Source organism: Centruroides sculpturatus, unplaced genomic scaffold (assembly GCF_000671375.1).
Source record: "Centruroides sculpturatus isolate CEXI.00-Female unplaced genomic scaffold, Cexi_2.0 scaffold127, whole genome shotgun sequence".
In the NCBI taxonomy this organism is placed as follows: domain Eukaryota; kingdom Metazoa; phylum Arthropoda; class Arachnida; order Scorpiones; family Buthidae; genus Centruroides; species Centruroides sculpturatus.
Window position 1 is genome coordinate 562,584 of NW_019385000.1, and position 18,301 is coordinate 580,884.

At 28.6% G+C, this 18,301-nt stretch overlaps 2 protein-coding genes across 2 annotated transcripts in view; one reads left to right on the plus strand and one right to left on the minus strand.

The window, feature by feature from the left end:
* The window catches only part of LOC111633191 (THO complex subunit 3-like), a 34,375-nt gene extending 30,564 nt beyond the window's left edge, over nucleotides 1-3,811 (plus strand). Inside the window, exon 6 of the mRNA XM_023377715.1 lies at nucleotides 3,643-3,811. Within this exon, the coding sequence (XP_023233483.1) occupies nucleotides 3,643-3,788 (146 nt within the window). The 3' untranslated portion in view covers nucleotides 3,789-3,811. The remainder of the gene's footprint in view (nucleotides 1-3,642) is intronic.
* An 88-nt stretch (nucleotides 3,812-3,899) lies between these two features.
* The window catches only part of LOC111633192 (WD repeat-containing protein 91-like), a 34,153-nt gene continuing 19,751 nt past the window's right edge, over nucleotides 3,900-18,301 (minus strand). Inside the window, exons 6-17 of the mRNA XM_023377716.1 lie at nucleotides 14,278-14,420; nucleotides 14,082-14,212; nucleotides 10,498-10,594; nucleotides 9,009-9,046; nucleotides 8,825-8,913; nucleotides 8,601-8,703; nucleotides 8,415-8,521; nucleotides 6,166-6,313; nucleotides 5,840-5,948; nucleotides 5,650-5,762; nucleotides 4,166-4,357; nucleotides 3,900-4,090 (exon numbers count right to left, since the gene is read on the minus strand). Coding sequence (XP_023233484.1) covers nucleotides 3,935-4,090; nucleotides 4,166-4,357; nucleotides 5,650-5,762; nucleotides 5,840-5,948; nucleotides 6,166-6,313; nucleotides 8,415-8,521; nucleotides 8,601-8,703; nucleotides 8,825-8,913; nucleotides 9,009-9,046; nucleotides 10,498-10,594; nucleotides 14,082-14,212; nucleotides 14,278-14,420 — 1,426 coding nt within the window. The 3' untranslated portion in view covers nucleotides 3,900-3,934. The remainder of the gene's footprint in view (nucleotides 4,091-4,165; nucleotides 4,358-5,649; nucleotides 5,763-5,839; nucleotides 5,949-6,165; nucleotides 6,314-8,414; nucleotides 8,522-8,600; nucleotides 8,704-8,824; nucleotides 8,914-9,008; nucleotides 9,047-10,497; nucleotides 10,595-14,081; nucleotides 14,213-14,277; nucleotides 14,421-18,301) is intronic.

Below are 18,301 nucleotides of genomic sequence, written 5' to 3' on the forward strand. Positions count from 1 at the left end.
AGTACTGTAATTTTATACATTTCTTGTGAAAGAAACATTTCTTATTCAACGGCGAAAAAAATTATTTATATTAATGATGTCTCCAAAGTTCAGCGAAGTTTTCGCAGAAAAATAACATCAGAAATTGCGGCCGCGGTTTGTTGAGTTGTTCCGCAACGAAAACAAGCTTGAGCAATGGCGATGTCGAATGGTGCACACTCGGTAAGTAATCCTACAATTTTTTGTTTATAGCGTAGTTTATACGGATTATTTCCAAAAAAAATATACGTATTTTGGAAATGTTGAGTCGAATTAGTCTAGAATCGATTAATTTTATGGAAGAAAACGTTTCAAACAGCCTTAGTCCGTAAACTTCACACGTGTCGGGCTGTGATTCCTACAAAATCGGATTCATAATGAACGGAACGTATCTACCGTCTTATAGGGCATCCTACTGTACTGTCGCAATTTTTTCGCCGCATTATAGGAATCTGCATTACAGGAACCCGCATTATAGGGGGTCTACTGTACATATGAAATATTTTGCATTAGCTCATAATTTTTCAGATAAAATCATCATAGATTAGGCACTATATTAGACATTTTAAATATGCCTGTAGCCTAGCATATCCTGTTGATATAATACTTTATAGCCTAGCATATCCTGTATATAATACTTTACTCCAACAATGATAGCCAAGCAAATCATTGTTGGAGTAAAGTATTATATACAGGGCAGAGGTTTCCTATAGTTCCATACTGATAGCAATTTTATGTGATGTAAAGCTGAACTAATTATATTGGTATAATATATAATATTAATATAAATGTAGAAAAACCTACAATTGTTCCAGTTAAGACTATCAAATAGTAAAGCCGAGTTTGTATTATAACCAAGTTCATTTTAATAAGGAGACAAAGTTCAGTTGACCAAAGAAATTTTTATTCATTATTCATTTCAGGATTAAAACATTCCTCTTTAGGCTACAAAACACATAAAAATATATCCAACATTAGTAATTTTATAATGACAATGTAAAAAATAAAAATTATAACTACCAATGGAAAAATTCATTTTTACATAAATATCTCTCAGTAACATCACAATATTTTCCTCAAAGCATTCTTTTACAAAATTTCTTGTTTTAAAATTCAAGAATATAAAATAATAAAATTTTATATTTTTATTTTATTTTAAGATAAAGAGTCTTTTAAATTATATAATTTTTTGTGAATTTACAATTATTGTCCTGGCAATGTTATCAAAAAAAAAAAAAAAAATTATTAAAAAAGGTAAATTGATACATAAAACTGTTGAGAAATTATGTACAATTTTGACCACTCATAAATTTTATAATCCTCCTGGTGACAATAATCCTGAAGACATTAACAAGAACTTCCTGTGAGTACAATTAACTTTTTCAATCACACTTTCTTACAGTATGGCATTTACCTCAATACATTTATTTAAATGAATTGACTTTGACGAATGGAACATTTCAGTATATTCCTTAAAACATATTACATTTTGAGAAAGATCTATATAAAATATCTTAACTATTTTTACTTATTGTACAACCATATTCTGTGCAGTGCAAAAACCAAGGGGACTGTCTGTAACCTGATCTAATTGACATTTATTCATTCAATCTCCTGCCTAACTTCCTTATTTCACTAATATTGTTTATCATCTAGTGAAGGTTTACTTATGTTTTTTATTTTATTTTTGGTATTATCAAAACTTTACATTTTTAACCATATATAAATATATTTGAAAAATACTGCAATAAGGAAATTTTACACATTGTTTTATTTCTCTATTATTTTTGACTATATCTAGTATTCTAGTATTCTTAAAAAATTCCACATTAATAATCTCATATCTTCCAAACAGGAAGTTCTTCTCCAAATTTTGGCTAATGCTGTTATAAAATTATTACCTTTAAGACATTAAAAGTCATAAATCCTTTTGTCTAATGTATTACTAGTTTTTTTTTATATATAGCGAACCTAATGTGAAAATTAACTGTTTTATAGTAATATCCAAATAATTAATATTGCAATTTTTTCAATTTATATTCAAATGGATTTTATTGGCTATTTTTACAATATAAACATCCTTAATTTACTGATTTTTGATACTGAAAAAAATAATCATCAATGTATCTTACATAAAAAACCACTCCATCTGTATGTGCCAATCTCCTATCAATATTGATCATAAACAAATCTGCTAGTTTAGGGTCTATAATTGTACCCATCGCTATTCCTTCCAACTGCCTAAAAAAACTTATCCTCTATCTTAAAATAATTTGAGGAAAAGCATTTTTCAGCCAATTGTATTAATTAATAATCCACCTCAAGTTCTTCCAAAGTAGTCTTTATTGAAGGATATATGAAAATGACATCTAAACTCATCAGTTCATAAGTTCATTAACCTCAAGATTCCTATTTTAAGTCTGTTAATACAGTGGGTGATCGGTTAACGAACATAATCCGTTCCAAGACTTTGTTCGCTATCCGAATTGTTCGTTAACCGATTATCGATTTACCATAGGTTTCTATGGGAATTTGATTAATTCGTTCTGGAGACCCCCAAAAAATAAAAATATGTATACTTTCTTACTACGTTTATTCACATGTAATAATAAAAATACATATATACATATACGTAATTGTAGAGATCTATAGGCCTATTAACCTCAACCTGGTTTGGATGCCATTTTAAGACCGTTGTTCTGACATCATCCCACTTCTTCAAAAAATCTTTAATCGCAGATATCGGAAGAAAACGTAAAAGAATTGTTTATGTCAGAAATATAAAAGGCTGGAATTACAAGGGAGAGTTTCAAAGTTCGGGGGAATACTATTCTATCAGTATATACTGGGTAGAACGTCGTTGTCGACGTCTCCCGCGCTCCGAAGAGTTTCGAATTGTTGCCTGAGACAAAGGAAGACCAATTGGTATTCATTATTTACGCGCTTCTTCTTGTGTTTGTTCAGTGAAGTGTTCGTTGTCCGATCATAAAAATCTTTAGCGAAAGTGTTCGTTATCCTATCTGTTCGTTAACTGATCACCCACTGTAATTGGTCAGCATTTTTAATTCAATAAGATAACATCTTTTATGTAATAATTTACATACTTTTAATCATTTGGGACAGTTTGATAATTTTTTTTCTTGAATTTTAAAACAAAGCTTTGAGGAGAGTTTATGGAAAAACTAGTTTTCCTAGTTTGTAGTTTTACTTTGTCATTATAAAATTACCAATATCAGATATATTTTTGTGTCTTTATCCCAAAATGCATAGTAAATAAAAATGTCTTTTGTCAACTGAACTTTGTGTTATACCAAGATGTTTTAATCAGGAGCAAACTCGGGTTTACTAGTCTTAATTGGAGCAACTGTAGGTTTTTTTTCTCTGTTTATGACATACAAAAGTCTGCCATAATGATTTAGTTTCTAAATTGTTGTATATATATAATATTAATGTTAACATGCATTATAAAACATGAATCTCATTCTAATAAGGAAAATAAATTTAATTTTCTAAGTTTGTTGTATAAATACAATATAATACAGACATTTGGAATGACTTGTTACCTCATTTTAGAAATAATTATTCAATACATTGCAAGATTTCAAATATTTTGTTTCTTGACAGGTGAAAAAATAGCAGAAGTTCCCTGCGAGTCACCCACTTTCACTGTGGCTTGGCATCCGAAACGCCACCTCTTGGCATTTGCCTGTGATGACAGAGACAGAGATGCAGGAACAGTTAAATTGTATGGACTTCCAGCAGATTCCTAGTGTGACTGCCTTTTATTTCCATTTGTAGAAATAAACATTTCAACATTTAAATTGTATTCATCATCATTTTGTATAAAATTATTTTGATAAATTAAATAGCATATAATTTAAGAAATTGATAAATATATGAAGTCTTGCAAAAAATCTTATTGTGGCAGTAATGTAGATATGACAATGTCCCCATTTAACGAACCGGTGAGGCAAGTGCCACAGTCCATGCCGGTGCACCAGTCGACCGTGTTTACTGGCCAGACGTGACCACCCAAACTCATGGAAGCAGAGATTCTTCCATTAGTCTCATCCTGCAGGGAAAGGCAAAAGATTTTCTAAAGATAAAACTTTACAAATCTAACTGAAAGAATGTCCACTAAAAATACCTTATAAATTATCCCTCCAGAAGGACCGCATGTTAGAACATGGCTTCCATCAGAATCAAAAGTGAATAATTTTCCCACTGGATGATGATGAACAGAAGGATTATTTGGTAGGATGAATGGTCCAGTTGCTCCATTATGAATTGCCAATTCGGCCATCTTATCACCAGTTTTGTTGATACTCCATTGGATAAACTACAAAAAAAATAAAATTTGTCAATCTGAATTATATGATTCAAATTCTAAAACACATTAAATATATTTATTTGCCCAAAATACAATATGGGTATACTACATTCTTCAGTTTTTGTTGAGTTGTATTTTTATTAATAAAGCAATCATAAATCTTGTATTTCTTGTCAGTGATTGAATATTGTCAAAATTATGTTATTGCCAGTATAAGCATTATATATTTAACCACATCATTGTTATTTTTTTGTTTTTAGTATGAAGCTAAAAAGGTAAAACTATGTGTTATGGATTATTGTTCCTGTTTTTTTTTTATGGAGAATATGAAAAATGGTTTTGGATCAATTCTTTATTGTGCTTTTTTTCTTTTTTTGGTACAATATATCTATTTGTATTTATTAATAATGATAAAATTCATTTATAACTACAGTAAACCCCTGCTAACTTGGACTTTGCATAACTCAAACAAATTTTTTTGAAACAGTAATTTAAAATTTCTTGACAATAGAAAAATTATAATTAATGAATATTTTCGATATTCAGTAGTCTTTGTGATGTTGTGATGCTTAATTTACTGTAGTCAGTAAATTACTAAAGATTACATTGCTGCATATTGTACTGTCATGAAATTGATTTCATTTCCTGTAATAATAAACAAATTCAGTGTTTAACCTACTAGAAACTTAGTAAAACTTCTGTGTAGATCTAATTGTAAGAAATTACTGTACTGTATATTCGCATCATCAGAGAAAACACCCTGCTGACTCAGATTTCTGTAAACTTGGCCAATCTTCATTCCCTATTAGTCTGAGTTAGCAGGGATTTACTGTAATAATATATTTCATTAAATTACTCAAAGTAATTTACTACATGAATTTATTCGATTTGATGGCTAAGGTGATTAAGGCAATTTACAACCACTCTATAGACTTGGAATTGAATCCAGGTGAGCTAAACTCACAATTTCTTTGGCTCTGTCTCAGTATAAATTACCCAGCCACCCCCATTATGGGCATGGTAAAATGGCCCTCTTAGTGCCCACAGGATGAAAAGAGAGTAAAAAATGAAGTAAATAATAATTCAGTTTTTGTATGATTGTTAATGTTAACCATTAATATTTATTTAACATTTAATCCTGTATTATATCAGGATTAAATGTTCATCTATTCTATTAGCAAAACAATGCAAGAGGAAAGAATTTTTTAAGCATATTGGCCCTATTTTTTAAAACTATAAATATATTTACACTTATATTCAGTTTAACACTTCTTGACATTTGAAAAATTTTTAAATATTACCTTTCCATCACCTCCCATTGTGTAGCATGCAGTTTCGTCTGGATTGAACTGTAAACAGAACACATCTCCATCATGTGCTGACCAAGTGGCAATACTTTCTCCAGCTCTCAAATCTGTAGAATTTTAGAAAAAAATAATACTTGAGGATATTTTTTTGATATGAAAGAAATTTAAATAAAATTTTATTTACCAAACATGCAAATCCTTCCATCTACAGTGCCAGCTATTAGCAACTGGCCATTATGATTAAATGCACAGCAATTAACATTGGTATGGCTGCTTTCTTTCAATAGTGAACGCTTTAGTGAAAAAAAGTTTAAAAAATATATATATATTTGACTTCATAAATAAGAAATTTTTTATGGTTTAATTTATAAAATAACATTAATGAATGGATATTTGATTTATATTAATTACAAAATGTTTAAAGTATTTTTAGAGCTCATTTGTTTTTGTTAAACTTTATTTCTATACTAATTTATTTATTCTTTTATCTAATACTTTTTACTTCTTTACCTCAAATTGTATTGTTCTCATATCCCACAATAACAATTGTCCTCTTTGATTGGTTGTACTATCTGATTTTTCATTACTATGAGATGTATTTGGACTCGTTGAACAAGCAAAAAATGCTTCTGTGGGACTACATACTAGAGTCATTATTCTATAAAAAACATAAAAAAATTGTAAAAACTGAAAGACTGATTCACCTGCAAATATTTTTATTTATTTATTTTTTGACATTGTGTGATGTTCCATGACTAATTTTATTAAATAAATAAAATATTAGATAAACTTATTCTATTTTAATGGAAATAAACTAGATTTATTTCTCTACTTCTGAATAGGTTGTAGTTTACTCTTATAACAATGTGGTAAGAACATTTTTGTATCTACCAGGTATATTTGTTTTACAAATAACTGAGCTCCAGCAATATAATGTATATAAAAATGAAGCATGAAAAATAAGTTTTGTTTCAACTTGGACAAAAGTGTCACCAAGACCCATAACTTGTAGCAAAAATGATGATGCAATATTACCTGTAAATATTGACTGTAAATAAGACCCATAACTTGTAGCAAAAATGATGATGCAATATCACCTGTAAATATTGATATTTTTATGATGGAAGGTGAAATAACTGAAGAATCCATGCTGGCTGTCCTTTTGCCTCATGCATAGCTGAAAATATTGTTTACATCCTTTAACATGAGGATCTAGACCAGGAGTGGGCAAAATTTTTGAGAGCACATTATTATTTGGTTCTTTTAAGTATGGCGAGAACATTTTCAAATAATTAAAAATCCACACATATACACACTTAGAAACCTGACTTAATGCTTTAGAAAACACAAAAAAATGTATATAATAATGGTTCAACAAATAAAAAAAAAAACACTCCAGTTATGACTGCCTGAAGAATGATGCAATGACAGAATGGGATAACTTGTGAGTCAGTAAAATGCAGAAATAGATATCTTGGAAATAGGATGTTTACTCCATTTTATTACTTATTATTACTAAAACAATTGATAGTGTTTGTTTTTTATTGCTTTATTCAATAAAACTGTATTCTATTAAGTTAAAATACGTAAATCAGTAAACTTATTGGATATTTACTTTTTAAGGTAGTAAGGTTGTGTGCCAGAATAAAGTCATCAGTGTGCAAAGGGTTGCCTGCTCATGATCTAGGCCAAAGAAAATTGAATACAAAACTTATATGGAATCTGTCAAAAATAAAAGAAGGTTCATTCTTTAATTAGCACCAATCTTTTGGAAAGTGTATACAATGACAACATATTCTTTTCTTCAGTTATAAATGGAGATAAAATATGATGCCTGTAGTACAAATTTCAATGACAAAGAATGGAAAGACATCAATCCATCTGCCATGAAAAATTCTCAAACTTTAATTATTAAAAACACATAATGCTTATTTTTCTTTTAATTTAGAGCTATAGTGCACAAGAAACTTTTTTCAAAGGATCTAACTTTAACTCAAGGTTTTTACATGAAATATTTTCACTTGAGTATTCATTGTCATCACTCAGTTGTGGAGTAATTTATTTTTCATGATATAATACTACAACTGACATTAGCTGTCTGAAACTTTTTAAAACAAAAATCAAGTTATTGTATTGTCATATGAAGATTTTTATTTTGTGTTAAGAAGTGTTGAACAGATATTTCAAGTATTTTTTCATATTTCCTAGTGTTACAATCAAATTCTTTTTCCCATGATTTAAATAAGCATTGAATGGTCATCATTGCTAATATTCAAGTCATGAAAGAACAAATGCAAAGTATTTTTAAAAAATTATCTACTGTTGTTTTAATGGCATTCAGAAACACTAGCCATGACATATTGATACAATGGGAAATTATTTCAAAGACAACAAATAGCAGTTGGTATATAAGTATCACATACTCATTTTTATACTGTTTATTTTGTAACTTTACAGATATTGTTTTTTCTTTAATGTATATATACAACCTAACAGAAAAATGAAAAAAAGCGATGGGTTTTGGAAGATATCCAAACTTGTTCTTTGGATTTGTATGAACATTAGTTTTAATCTTACCTACCTTCTAAAAACACTTATATATAATTTAACATTATCTATCAGATAGATAATTGTCTAGCAATAAGTAATATCTAGATTTTGTTCCTTTCTTTTGTTAGACAGAATGCTTGATGTTTTAATAATTTATTAAAAATAAAAGTTTATATTGGAAATTTTTATAATAACAATAATGTAATTACTTTTGATCTTTAAGTAAACTGTTTGTTTCAGGAGAAATATCACACACATTTTTTCTCTCTTTAATGTCATAAAATCGAATGCGACCAGTTGTATTTCCGTGTAGAAGCTATAAATAAAAAAAAATCATATTTTAAATAAATATGATCTGACTCAATACTATTTAAGAATTCTAAAAATTAACTTACTAATCTTTCTCGCTTAGTTGCCCATTCTAGAGCCAATACACTACACTTTGAGACAATTGTGGTTATGGCTTGTGGGGACGGACTGGGATTCCATATTCTAATGCAAATAATATATATATATATAAAGATAATGTACTACAGTAAGAACCCACATAATGCAGAGAATGGGTTCCTAGACAACAAAGCACTAAGTGAAACAGCATTAAACGAGGTCATTTTAACATAGGGNATCCATGTCAGCACTAGCAACAACAGACCCAGAACTGTTGAATTTACAATGTGTAATACTACTATGATGATCTTTGTATTGTTCCTATAATATGAAATGATAATTTTTTATACATCAAATACATATAATAAATTATAATTGAATATTGAAACATATATATGATTAGTCATTAAACTAACCTGACTTAGCACTAGAAAGTTTCCTTTCAGAGACATACCTATTTATTAAATAAAAAAGTACAAATTTTAAATTAATATACACTACAGTATATATTGGAAATACATACATATTAAGATAATAGTACAAATAACATGATCAAGATTGAGGAGAACCAATTATAACAATTATCAGATATTTTTCTGGTTTTAAATAAGATTAAAACTTTTAAAGGTTTTTATTTTTTGTAGTTTTAATCATATTTCAACACAAAAAGTATTAATTTTTCATAGGGTTGCATATAAAGGACGAGTCAAAAATGACTAGCACTCTCTTCATTCCAAAAAGTACTGAAGATATCAAATGCTTCAACACCTTATTTGCTGAAAAAAATCTTAATCTCTTTATGAACATTTTTGACTTGTTCTACAAGTCACTCTCAAGTGCAGAATACAAGTTAATTGTTGTAAATTGAACATTATCAAAACAAACATTTTCAAACATTGGAACAAAATTTAAATACAAATCTTGGAACATATTACAAAAACAAAACATGTATAAAAAACAATTAATTGTAACTAAATGAACAAAGATTGCAAAATAAGTAATCCAATAACAAAAATGAAAAACAGAAGTTTAATCTTGGTTGCAATAGCATTAAAAACTTAAGTTATGAACCATTATATATATATTTTTATTTTGTTTTCCACAATATACTTCCAGTCATTTGCAAACCTTCAGCAACTCTAGCATTCAGACAACCATTAGCTGGCTTTTGTAAATTTCTATCTTCATGTTTATTGAATTTTGTTTGAACTTTTCATTTTTCATTTTTGTTATTGAGTTATTTATTTTACAATATTTGTTCATTTAGTTACAATTGTTTGTTTTTATACATTTTGTGTTTTTTTGTAATACATTAATTTAATTTAAATTCATATGTTCCAAGATTTGTATTTAAATTTTGTTCCAATGTTTAAAATATTTGTCTTGAGAATGTTTAGTATACATTAATTAACTTGTAATATGTACTTGAGGATGACATATAGAACGTTCATGAAGGAATTGAAATTTTTCAACAAATAAGGTGTTGAAGCATTTGCTATTTTCATACTGAGTGCAATTTCAGTTAGTACTGAAAATACATTAATTTTGTTATTGTAGTTACAGAGGAAGTAATGCATGGAGAATCACATAGAACTTTTTTTTATTGAATGAAATTTTAATGTTTTTACTACAATGAAAAAAATTTCTATCTGATTCTCCATGTAACCTCAAAAATTGTTTTTTAAGGAGGTTGCTTAAAACAAAATCATTTTACTGCTTAGAAATTTAAATCTGTTTACACAATGCTAATTAAAAATCCAGAAAATGATTTTAGACTAATTAAATGGTGCTCTTTTACTTTGTTATTAATGATAAGTACACATGAGAAATGATTGTATATTACTGTATCTATATACTATAATGAATTTGAAATCATAAAAACACTTTTTAAATATATTAAGTCACCTTCACTTATGACTTCAGGAACTGCACATGGAAGTGATGGTCTCCTGGTGGTTTGGTCAGTTGAGCGTAATCCTTCAAACTTTGTAGTTTCTTGACTCTTAAAACCAAATTATTTTTTTGAATAAATTATACATCATTTTTACTTAATCAACCATAATATAAAAATTAAGAAATTAAACAGATTATTATTTTTTATATAAATAAAAATATAAAGGAAATTATTATTATTTTTTTCTATTTAATTTTTAAGGTTCAAACATTATAAAAATACCAATAAATATATTTTAAATACAGAAAATGTTTTTTGAACATTAATATATAAAATTTATATATTTCTAGTAGATACATAAACATAATTTATAACATTTAAATTAAGCCAATTGCCAAAATAAACCATATTTACTCATGTACAAGACAATCTCTCAAGATAAAAAAATTTCATTCTTACACCAGAAACTAGCCAAACATTTAACAAATATTATAAACAATCTATAAGACATTTCAAAATTCCTTATGCAAGACATCATATATATATATATATGTAACCCAAAATGACAACACTAAAAACACTATACAATATATACCAATCACATCCTTTCTACAAAATATTATAATCATGCATTGCAAACAAAATATATTAGCATACTGAATAATACAATAAAGTAGAGCATCGATTATCTGAATCAATTGGAGATTGGGGTTGTTTGGAATATCGATTTTTCGAATAACTGATTATGTATGAAAAAATATATTAATCTATCCCATGTTGAAATTCGTTCAAATCCTGGCATGTCCTTAAGTACCCTCTCATAGTCGCGCCAGTGCTGCCAGCTAAAACATGATCACCAACAAAAATAATATTGGAGTAGCCCAAGACATAGCCAAAGATTTATGTAGGTGCAAAAACATATATTTATATGTTTTTGCACCTACATAAGCATATGTATATTACAGGAAAACATTCAAAAGCATCTCACATTTGTGATTATTACAAAATTACACTAAACATACAAAATACATCCAACATCTATATTTTTAGAAAATACTGGAGATTGATATTACGCCTGGTTTCATAACACATACATTAAAATAAATTAAATACACATTTAATTTGTTTTAATTTATGCGTTATGAAACCAGGTTAATTATTATGTTTATGTATCTACTAGAAATATATAAATTTTATATATTAATTATAAAATATATTAATGTTCAAAAATTGTATTTAATTTTTAAAAAGTTTTTCAAAGAAAAAGTCCACTCTTGTGTCATATTGTCTTAAATCCACTCTTCAATAGGTTAAATCAGTGATTCTCAATTATTTTGGATTCAAAGCATACTTTTTCAATCTTGTCAAGATTCAGCAGATTGATTGTCATCACAGAATTACCGTCCAAATCAAAATGTTGAATCCTTGTTCATCTACTAACCATGGGTTCACATAGAAAAATAAATCGTAAAGAACAGTTTTGCACAGAAATAATTCTGCATCATTGAATTCATAGATGTGGGCAAGATCTACAAGTATTTAGGATTTCAACAGGCCAACTTCAGAGAATATTCAAAAATAAAAGAGACCAACAAAGGAATACAACAATAAACTCAATACTGATAATACAATTCAATGCAAAATATATATTTAAACTTTTAAAGCAACAAATATCTAGTACTCACATACTCATTTGGAGTTATACATTAGGCACATATAGAATTAGAGAAACTCTAAATGATAATGCAATCACAATTAACAAAGCATAAGAAACCCTAAATTCTCTTTAGTGAAACTAACTCTTCCTAGTAAGGAGAAAAGAGGAGGCCTGACATATAATAAATTCTTACAATAAAAATACAGACATTGCAAAAGCATTTCTACAAAATAAGAAATATCAAAATTACACAAAGCTGTACTCTTGCAGATGAAAGAACACAAATAAACTTACACAACACTGAGTTTGATAAACAATATATAAAAAGATACAAACACCATTAGGCACTTATAATGTAAAATTTTTTGTCTACTAGTAAGTATTTTCTATTATCAGGACTTATTAGACTGGCTTTACAGATACTGCAACAAAGTTTCACAGATCAGAAATTTGTTTTATTTAATATTAAATAAAACAAATTTCTGATCTGTTTGTAGCTTTAAATAAACGATACGAATGGACCCTAGACCATCACTGACATGCAATTGACTGATTGCCCTTGGATATCGGCTTCTTACAGAAACACAGCTTCCCTATCATCAAATGTCATGGCACTCCACTGCTATTTTACAAAGATTACAAATCTTCATAAAATCCACAAATCTCTAAGAACCATCTAGTTTCTTTTCTTCAGAAAGTTAAGAATATACAGACCTTATAAGTTTATAAGGCCTGTATATCCTTAAGTGACAAATCAGATGTTTCTTCAGAGAAACTGTAGCACTGCTCAATTGTTAAAGTAACTTATTTCTTTTCGCTGATGATTCAACCATAATTGATTTAACCATTATGGCAGTAACATTTCCAGACTTGAGAATGCAATTTATCTTGTCTCCCATTTAAAATCATCACATTTTAACTAAAATTCTCATACATATACAAATACACATATATAAAAATATCAATCTTGGTTCTATTCCAGTTGAATGAATCTGAGAACTTCACTCTGGTTTGCTTCAGTTGTTAGTAATAAAATACATACAATGTATTCAACATATATTAGATTCATTAAATCAGGTATTAGACTCATTAAATGAACTGTTTATGTGACGATGATAAATTCTTTAAAAACGCTGAAAAAAGAGAAAAGCAAACTGTCCATTGATGGTTGGCAACTATAATAATATATGAAAAGCTTTCAAACAAACTGAAATTATTATACACCTATTTACCATATTACAAATACACACTGCAAACAGTATTAGAAAACATCACATACAAAAAATACTATGATGGAGTCATAACTAAAGACAAAAACAAATCAGAACAGAGATCACATTCATTAACAAACAAAATATTATATATATAAACATATCCATTCCACAACATACAAAAAACACTGAAAAAATTAGTAAATATTCAAAACTCAGTCATGTAATAAAAGTCAGATGTAAAAAATGGATAAAGTACTTATTGTGTTTGTAAACCTATTATGTAAAAGGTATTACACCATATTACACAAAAATCTACAAACAAAACTTAATCATAATATTTTCATCATATTAAAAAAAAGCAGCAAATACATATTACAAAATCAAGAACTTTTTGAATTCAGATACATGTACTAACAGGCATTCAACAGGCATTCAAATCTGATAGAACAGTTGTTTTTAGTAACTACATCTTCAAACCACAGATGACAAATATCATCTCAAATTTGGAAAATTAGTGTCCTACAAAATATTAGATAAAATTAAGCACTCAAAATTTCCTAAAAGTTATATAATAAATAATTTATTAATTAAATATGCTGGATTGGAATCTTGATTTCAATCTTGTTATTAAAAACCCCAACAAGCAGGCATCACATTTACTAGATTATAAAATTTCTAAATTTAAATAATAATAGAAAATAATGTAATCATGTAAACTAAATACTGTTTGTGCTTGAAGTTTCTTTTTTGCTTCTTGTTCCATCTGCATTTTCTTTTTTGTTGTTAAACATGTTGATGCTATTGGTTGTGGACTTGGTATACTAGGTGATCTCTGTTTCAATTTTGGAAGAGATCCTAAATAAATCAAATACATTTTCATTAATTAATACAGATTTCATAATTTAACTCAAAAACCTCACCTATTGTTTCTTCTGTTGTCTGTTTTCTCAATTCACTTTGACTTTGATGCCGTCTACCCAATATGGGTGAAGCAGGAAGACCACTACTAATATTTTTAATGAGGGTTTTAATTGATTTTGATTGACTTTCTGCAGGAGGTTCTCTATTAAATTGGAAAATTCAGAATTTGTTTTTATAATAATAAAGATAATTTGAAGTAAATATGTTGAAATAGAATAATTTTAAGAAAAAATATAAAAAATGTATTGGTATCCTATATCAATATTTTTCATAATTTAAAATCAGAACTACTACAGATGATTGTGATATAATTTTATATCAATAAAATAAAATACATTATCATCAGTATTCTAATATAAAATTGTAATAATGGATTTGCATCTACTCTAAACAAATAAAGGTGTGTGTTAAGGACAATAAACACTCAAAAATTAAATCTGAATTGGAAGAAATTACTATGGAATTATTTAAAATTAGATTTGTAACTTTAAATCAGAATGTTCCACATTAAATGCATTACAATTAAAAATTGTAATACAGTGGAACCCCGGTTAACGAACTTAATCCGTTCCGCGACTCCGTTCGTTAACTGAAGCAATTTTTCCCATAGAAATTAATGCAAATGCAATTAATCCGTTCTAGTCTCCAAAATTTTTGTCATTTTATTTTTAATATACAATAATTTTCTTTGATGAAAATGTAGGAAAACGTAGTATCTATCATTACAACAACAAACATGTAAACTTTGTTTAATAAAATAGCACTGTACAGTACATACCTTCGTTTGTTGTAGTTGCTGGAAGAAAAGTGGAGATATACGAACCTTAATGCTTAGAAAGGGAATCCCTTTAAAAAAAATAATGGGTAGCACTTCATTGGAAGATTCTTCGAGTCGAAGTCTCTTTCGGTAAAAACCTTACCAGTGGCTAAGTGGTCTTCGTACCTTGAACACGGGGAGTTCATTCGTGGGTTCGCACCTCGCTCAGACGGGCTGGCCACGTGGAGTTTTCCGGATTTCTCCACGTCTGTAACCCCTAAATAGGGGCCAGTTTCCCTTAAAAACACCTCCCGGAAGGCATTCCCCCTAGTCAGATCGCCCAAGTGTTGCGTTGTCATAATTTAACAAAAAACAAACTCTTTGTGTAAGGAACAAGAAGTTGATTGTCTTACTCTTTTAATCAAGATTTTTCTCAAATGCGATAGCGCATTGTTGTTTATATTGCGTTGTTGTTTTCTAATGCCACTATGACTTTTTTCTTTCTTTGATGCCATATTGATTAAATATATAAATCACAAAACTGAAAAAAGAAGTATAGCACAAACACTCGGAAAAGCAATGCTTAACTCGCGCATGCCTAACACCAACTAAAATTTGACACAAAATACCGTTACGTTCGTTATCCGAGACAAAATTTTTGCAAAATAAAAGTTCGTTAACCGATTTGGTCGTTAACCAGGACATTCGTTAACTGGGATTTCACTGTAATTAAAAGTTTTTTTTTTCATATTTTTAACAATTTTTCTTTTCAAAAGTAAAGCAAATTTAAAAATTTTAATTATGATAATGAATTTTCTGAATAAATAAATGTATGAATTTAAATAACAGTTTATTTTAAAAAATCAGTTATAATGAAATTACAGTGATGTACTCTATATTCTCAAAAATCAATATAATGGAAAAAAAACTTTAAAACATCAAGTTAGAAATAAAGAAATAAAACTAGTTAATAAAAATTTTAACTAATTTTCAAATTATGATAATATTATATTATTATTACAGTAGAACCCCTCTAGTCCGCCCTCGGCTAGTCCGTCACTCCGGTTAATCCGACCGTGGTCGGAGTCGAGAAACTTGTCCCTACTCGTCGGTTACTCACCATCCGTGGCATTTTTCTGTGTTCGTTACAGTATATGTTTTACGTTTTGTGTATATGTACAGTTTTGTGTGTGTTTTCAATATGTCAGGAGTGAAACGTAAACACGTTACTCTTTCATTAAATGAAAAATTAGCAGTGCTACAAAGACTGGACAAAGGGGAAGATTGTTTATTTTACTTTTTTTCTGATAATCCGACCTTTTTTGCATTCCGACCATACCCCCAGTCCCAAAGGTGACGGATTAGAGGGGTTCTACTGTAAATCAAAATAATAAGAACAACTCAAAACAATCAAATTTAACTTAAAATTTATATCTGAGTAATAACTTCTCTAGGAGTTACATAAAGTTCATTTATAGTCATCTGTATGGTTAGACAATGTAAGGACACATAGGCTTCAGATCATCCTTAAAATTTATATTCAAGTTAATGTTATTGACACAGCATATAGAGAAATAAAATTACAGTAAGACCCTGCTTAACACTAATTCGATATAACACGGTCCACTTGAAGCCTTAAAAAAAAGCTCAAAATTTATGCCAATTTAAATTATCATGGCATTTCATTGATTCGTATATAATATGATTACAGTAATACCTCCAACTTATGCAATAGGTCGGACCAAGTGATAACCGCGTAAGTTGGGTATAATTTCGCATATAAATACATACAAATAACTTTTAATTGGGTCTGGAGACTAAAGAAAACAATAATTTAAAAAAAAATGTTTAATAAAATCTTAGATAATATATATGTATAACAAATTATATTATTATACAATTTTTCACATTTACTTGATTATCACACCATAATTTTAACATTGTTTCCATCTCAGGGATAATACTGTGACGTTTATGAATGATGCTTGAATTTAAAGATTGAGCATTTTTTACAGCTTTGAGAACTTTTTCTTTACCTTTTATAGTTGTTCTGACCGTTGATTCTGGTAGATCAAACTTCTTTGCCAATTCACAAATTTTCACTTTTGTATCGAAGTCTAGTAAAGTTAATGTTAACTTTACATTCCAAAGATAAAGTTTTTCTTTTCTTGTTTGATGCAGAAGAATCAGTTCTACTTCATTTAGATGACATAATAGAGTATCTCAAGTCTCCATAGATATAACAAACACAGAAATAAATAACACAAAATAAATTGTAGCTATATGTCAATTCCGCGCGACATGTCCAAACATGTAAGCCGAACAATAGTGTGGGGTGAGTGAGTAATCAAGAGTTTCATGGCACTCAAACAAAAGACTAATCGACGAGATTTGAAAATCATATAACTCTGGGTTCACATAAGTCAGAGTAGCGTAAGTAGAGGTATTACTGTATTTGCAAACACAAACCAATTAGCAAAAGATGGCAAAAAGGTGTAATTTCTTTAAATCTATGTTTGTTTGATGCAATTTTGGAAAAAATATAACATCATGGATGCCATAGGAAATATCAACTTCACTTGGCAAGAATTAACTGATAAATTCACAAACAAATTGTGGAAGAAGGTATCCAAGAATTCTCAACAAAAAGAGCCTATCGGTGTATCGTTAGGTTGACCAAACTCAACCTAATCGATATAGTAAGACTAGGAGATAGACAAGCAGGATATTGAGGAGTTACAGCAGGTTTCTGGTTAGAGCCTTACCAATGATGACCTTCAAGAACTGGCAGAACATGGAATCCACGTGTAACTGCAAAATAGATATTCTGAAAACAAAGAACCCAAAAAATTTCTCTATAGATTTCCTTAGTAAAAGTTTGGTAAGATAATCGAAATCATTGATCAAATTGTAGTGAATGATCCAGATTTTGAAAGGAATGCAAAAGCAAAATGAGGCATTTTGGATGCAATCTTCTGCTACCGACATTTGCTTAAGGAAAGAAAAAAGCAACAAATAAAACTTCACGACNACAGTTTATTTTAAAAAATCAGTTATAATGAAATTACAGTGATGTACTCTATATTCTCAAAAATCAATATAATGGAAAAAAAACTTTAAAACATCAAGTTAGAAATAAAGAAATAAAACTAGTTAATAAAAATTTTAACTAATTTTCAAATTATGATAATATTATATTATTATTACAGTAGAACCCCTCTAGTCCGCCCTCGGCTAGTCCGTCACTCCGGTTAATCCGACCGTGG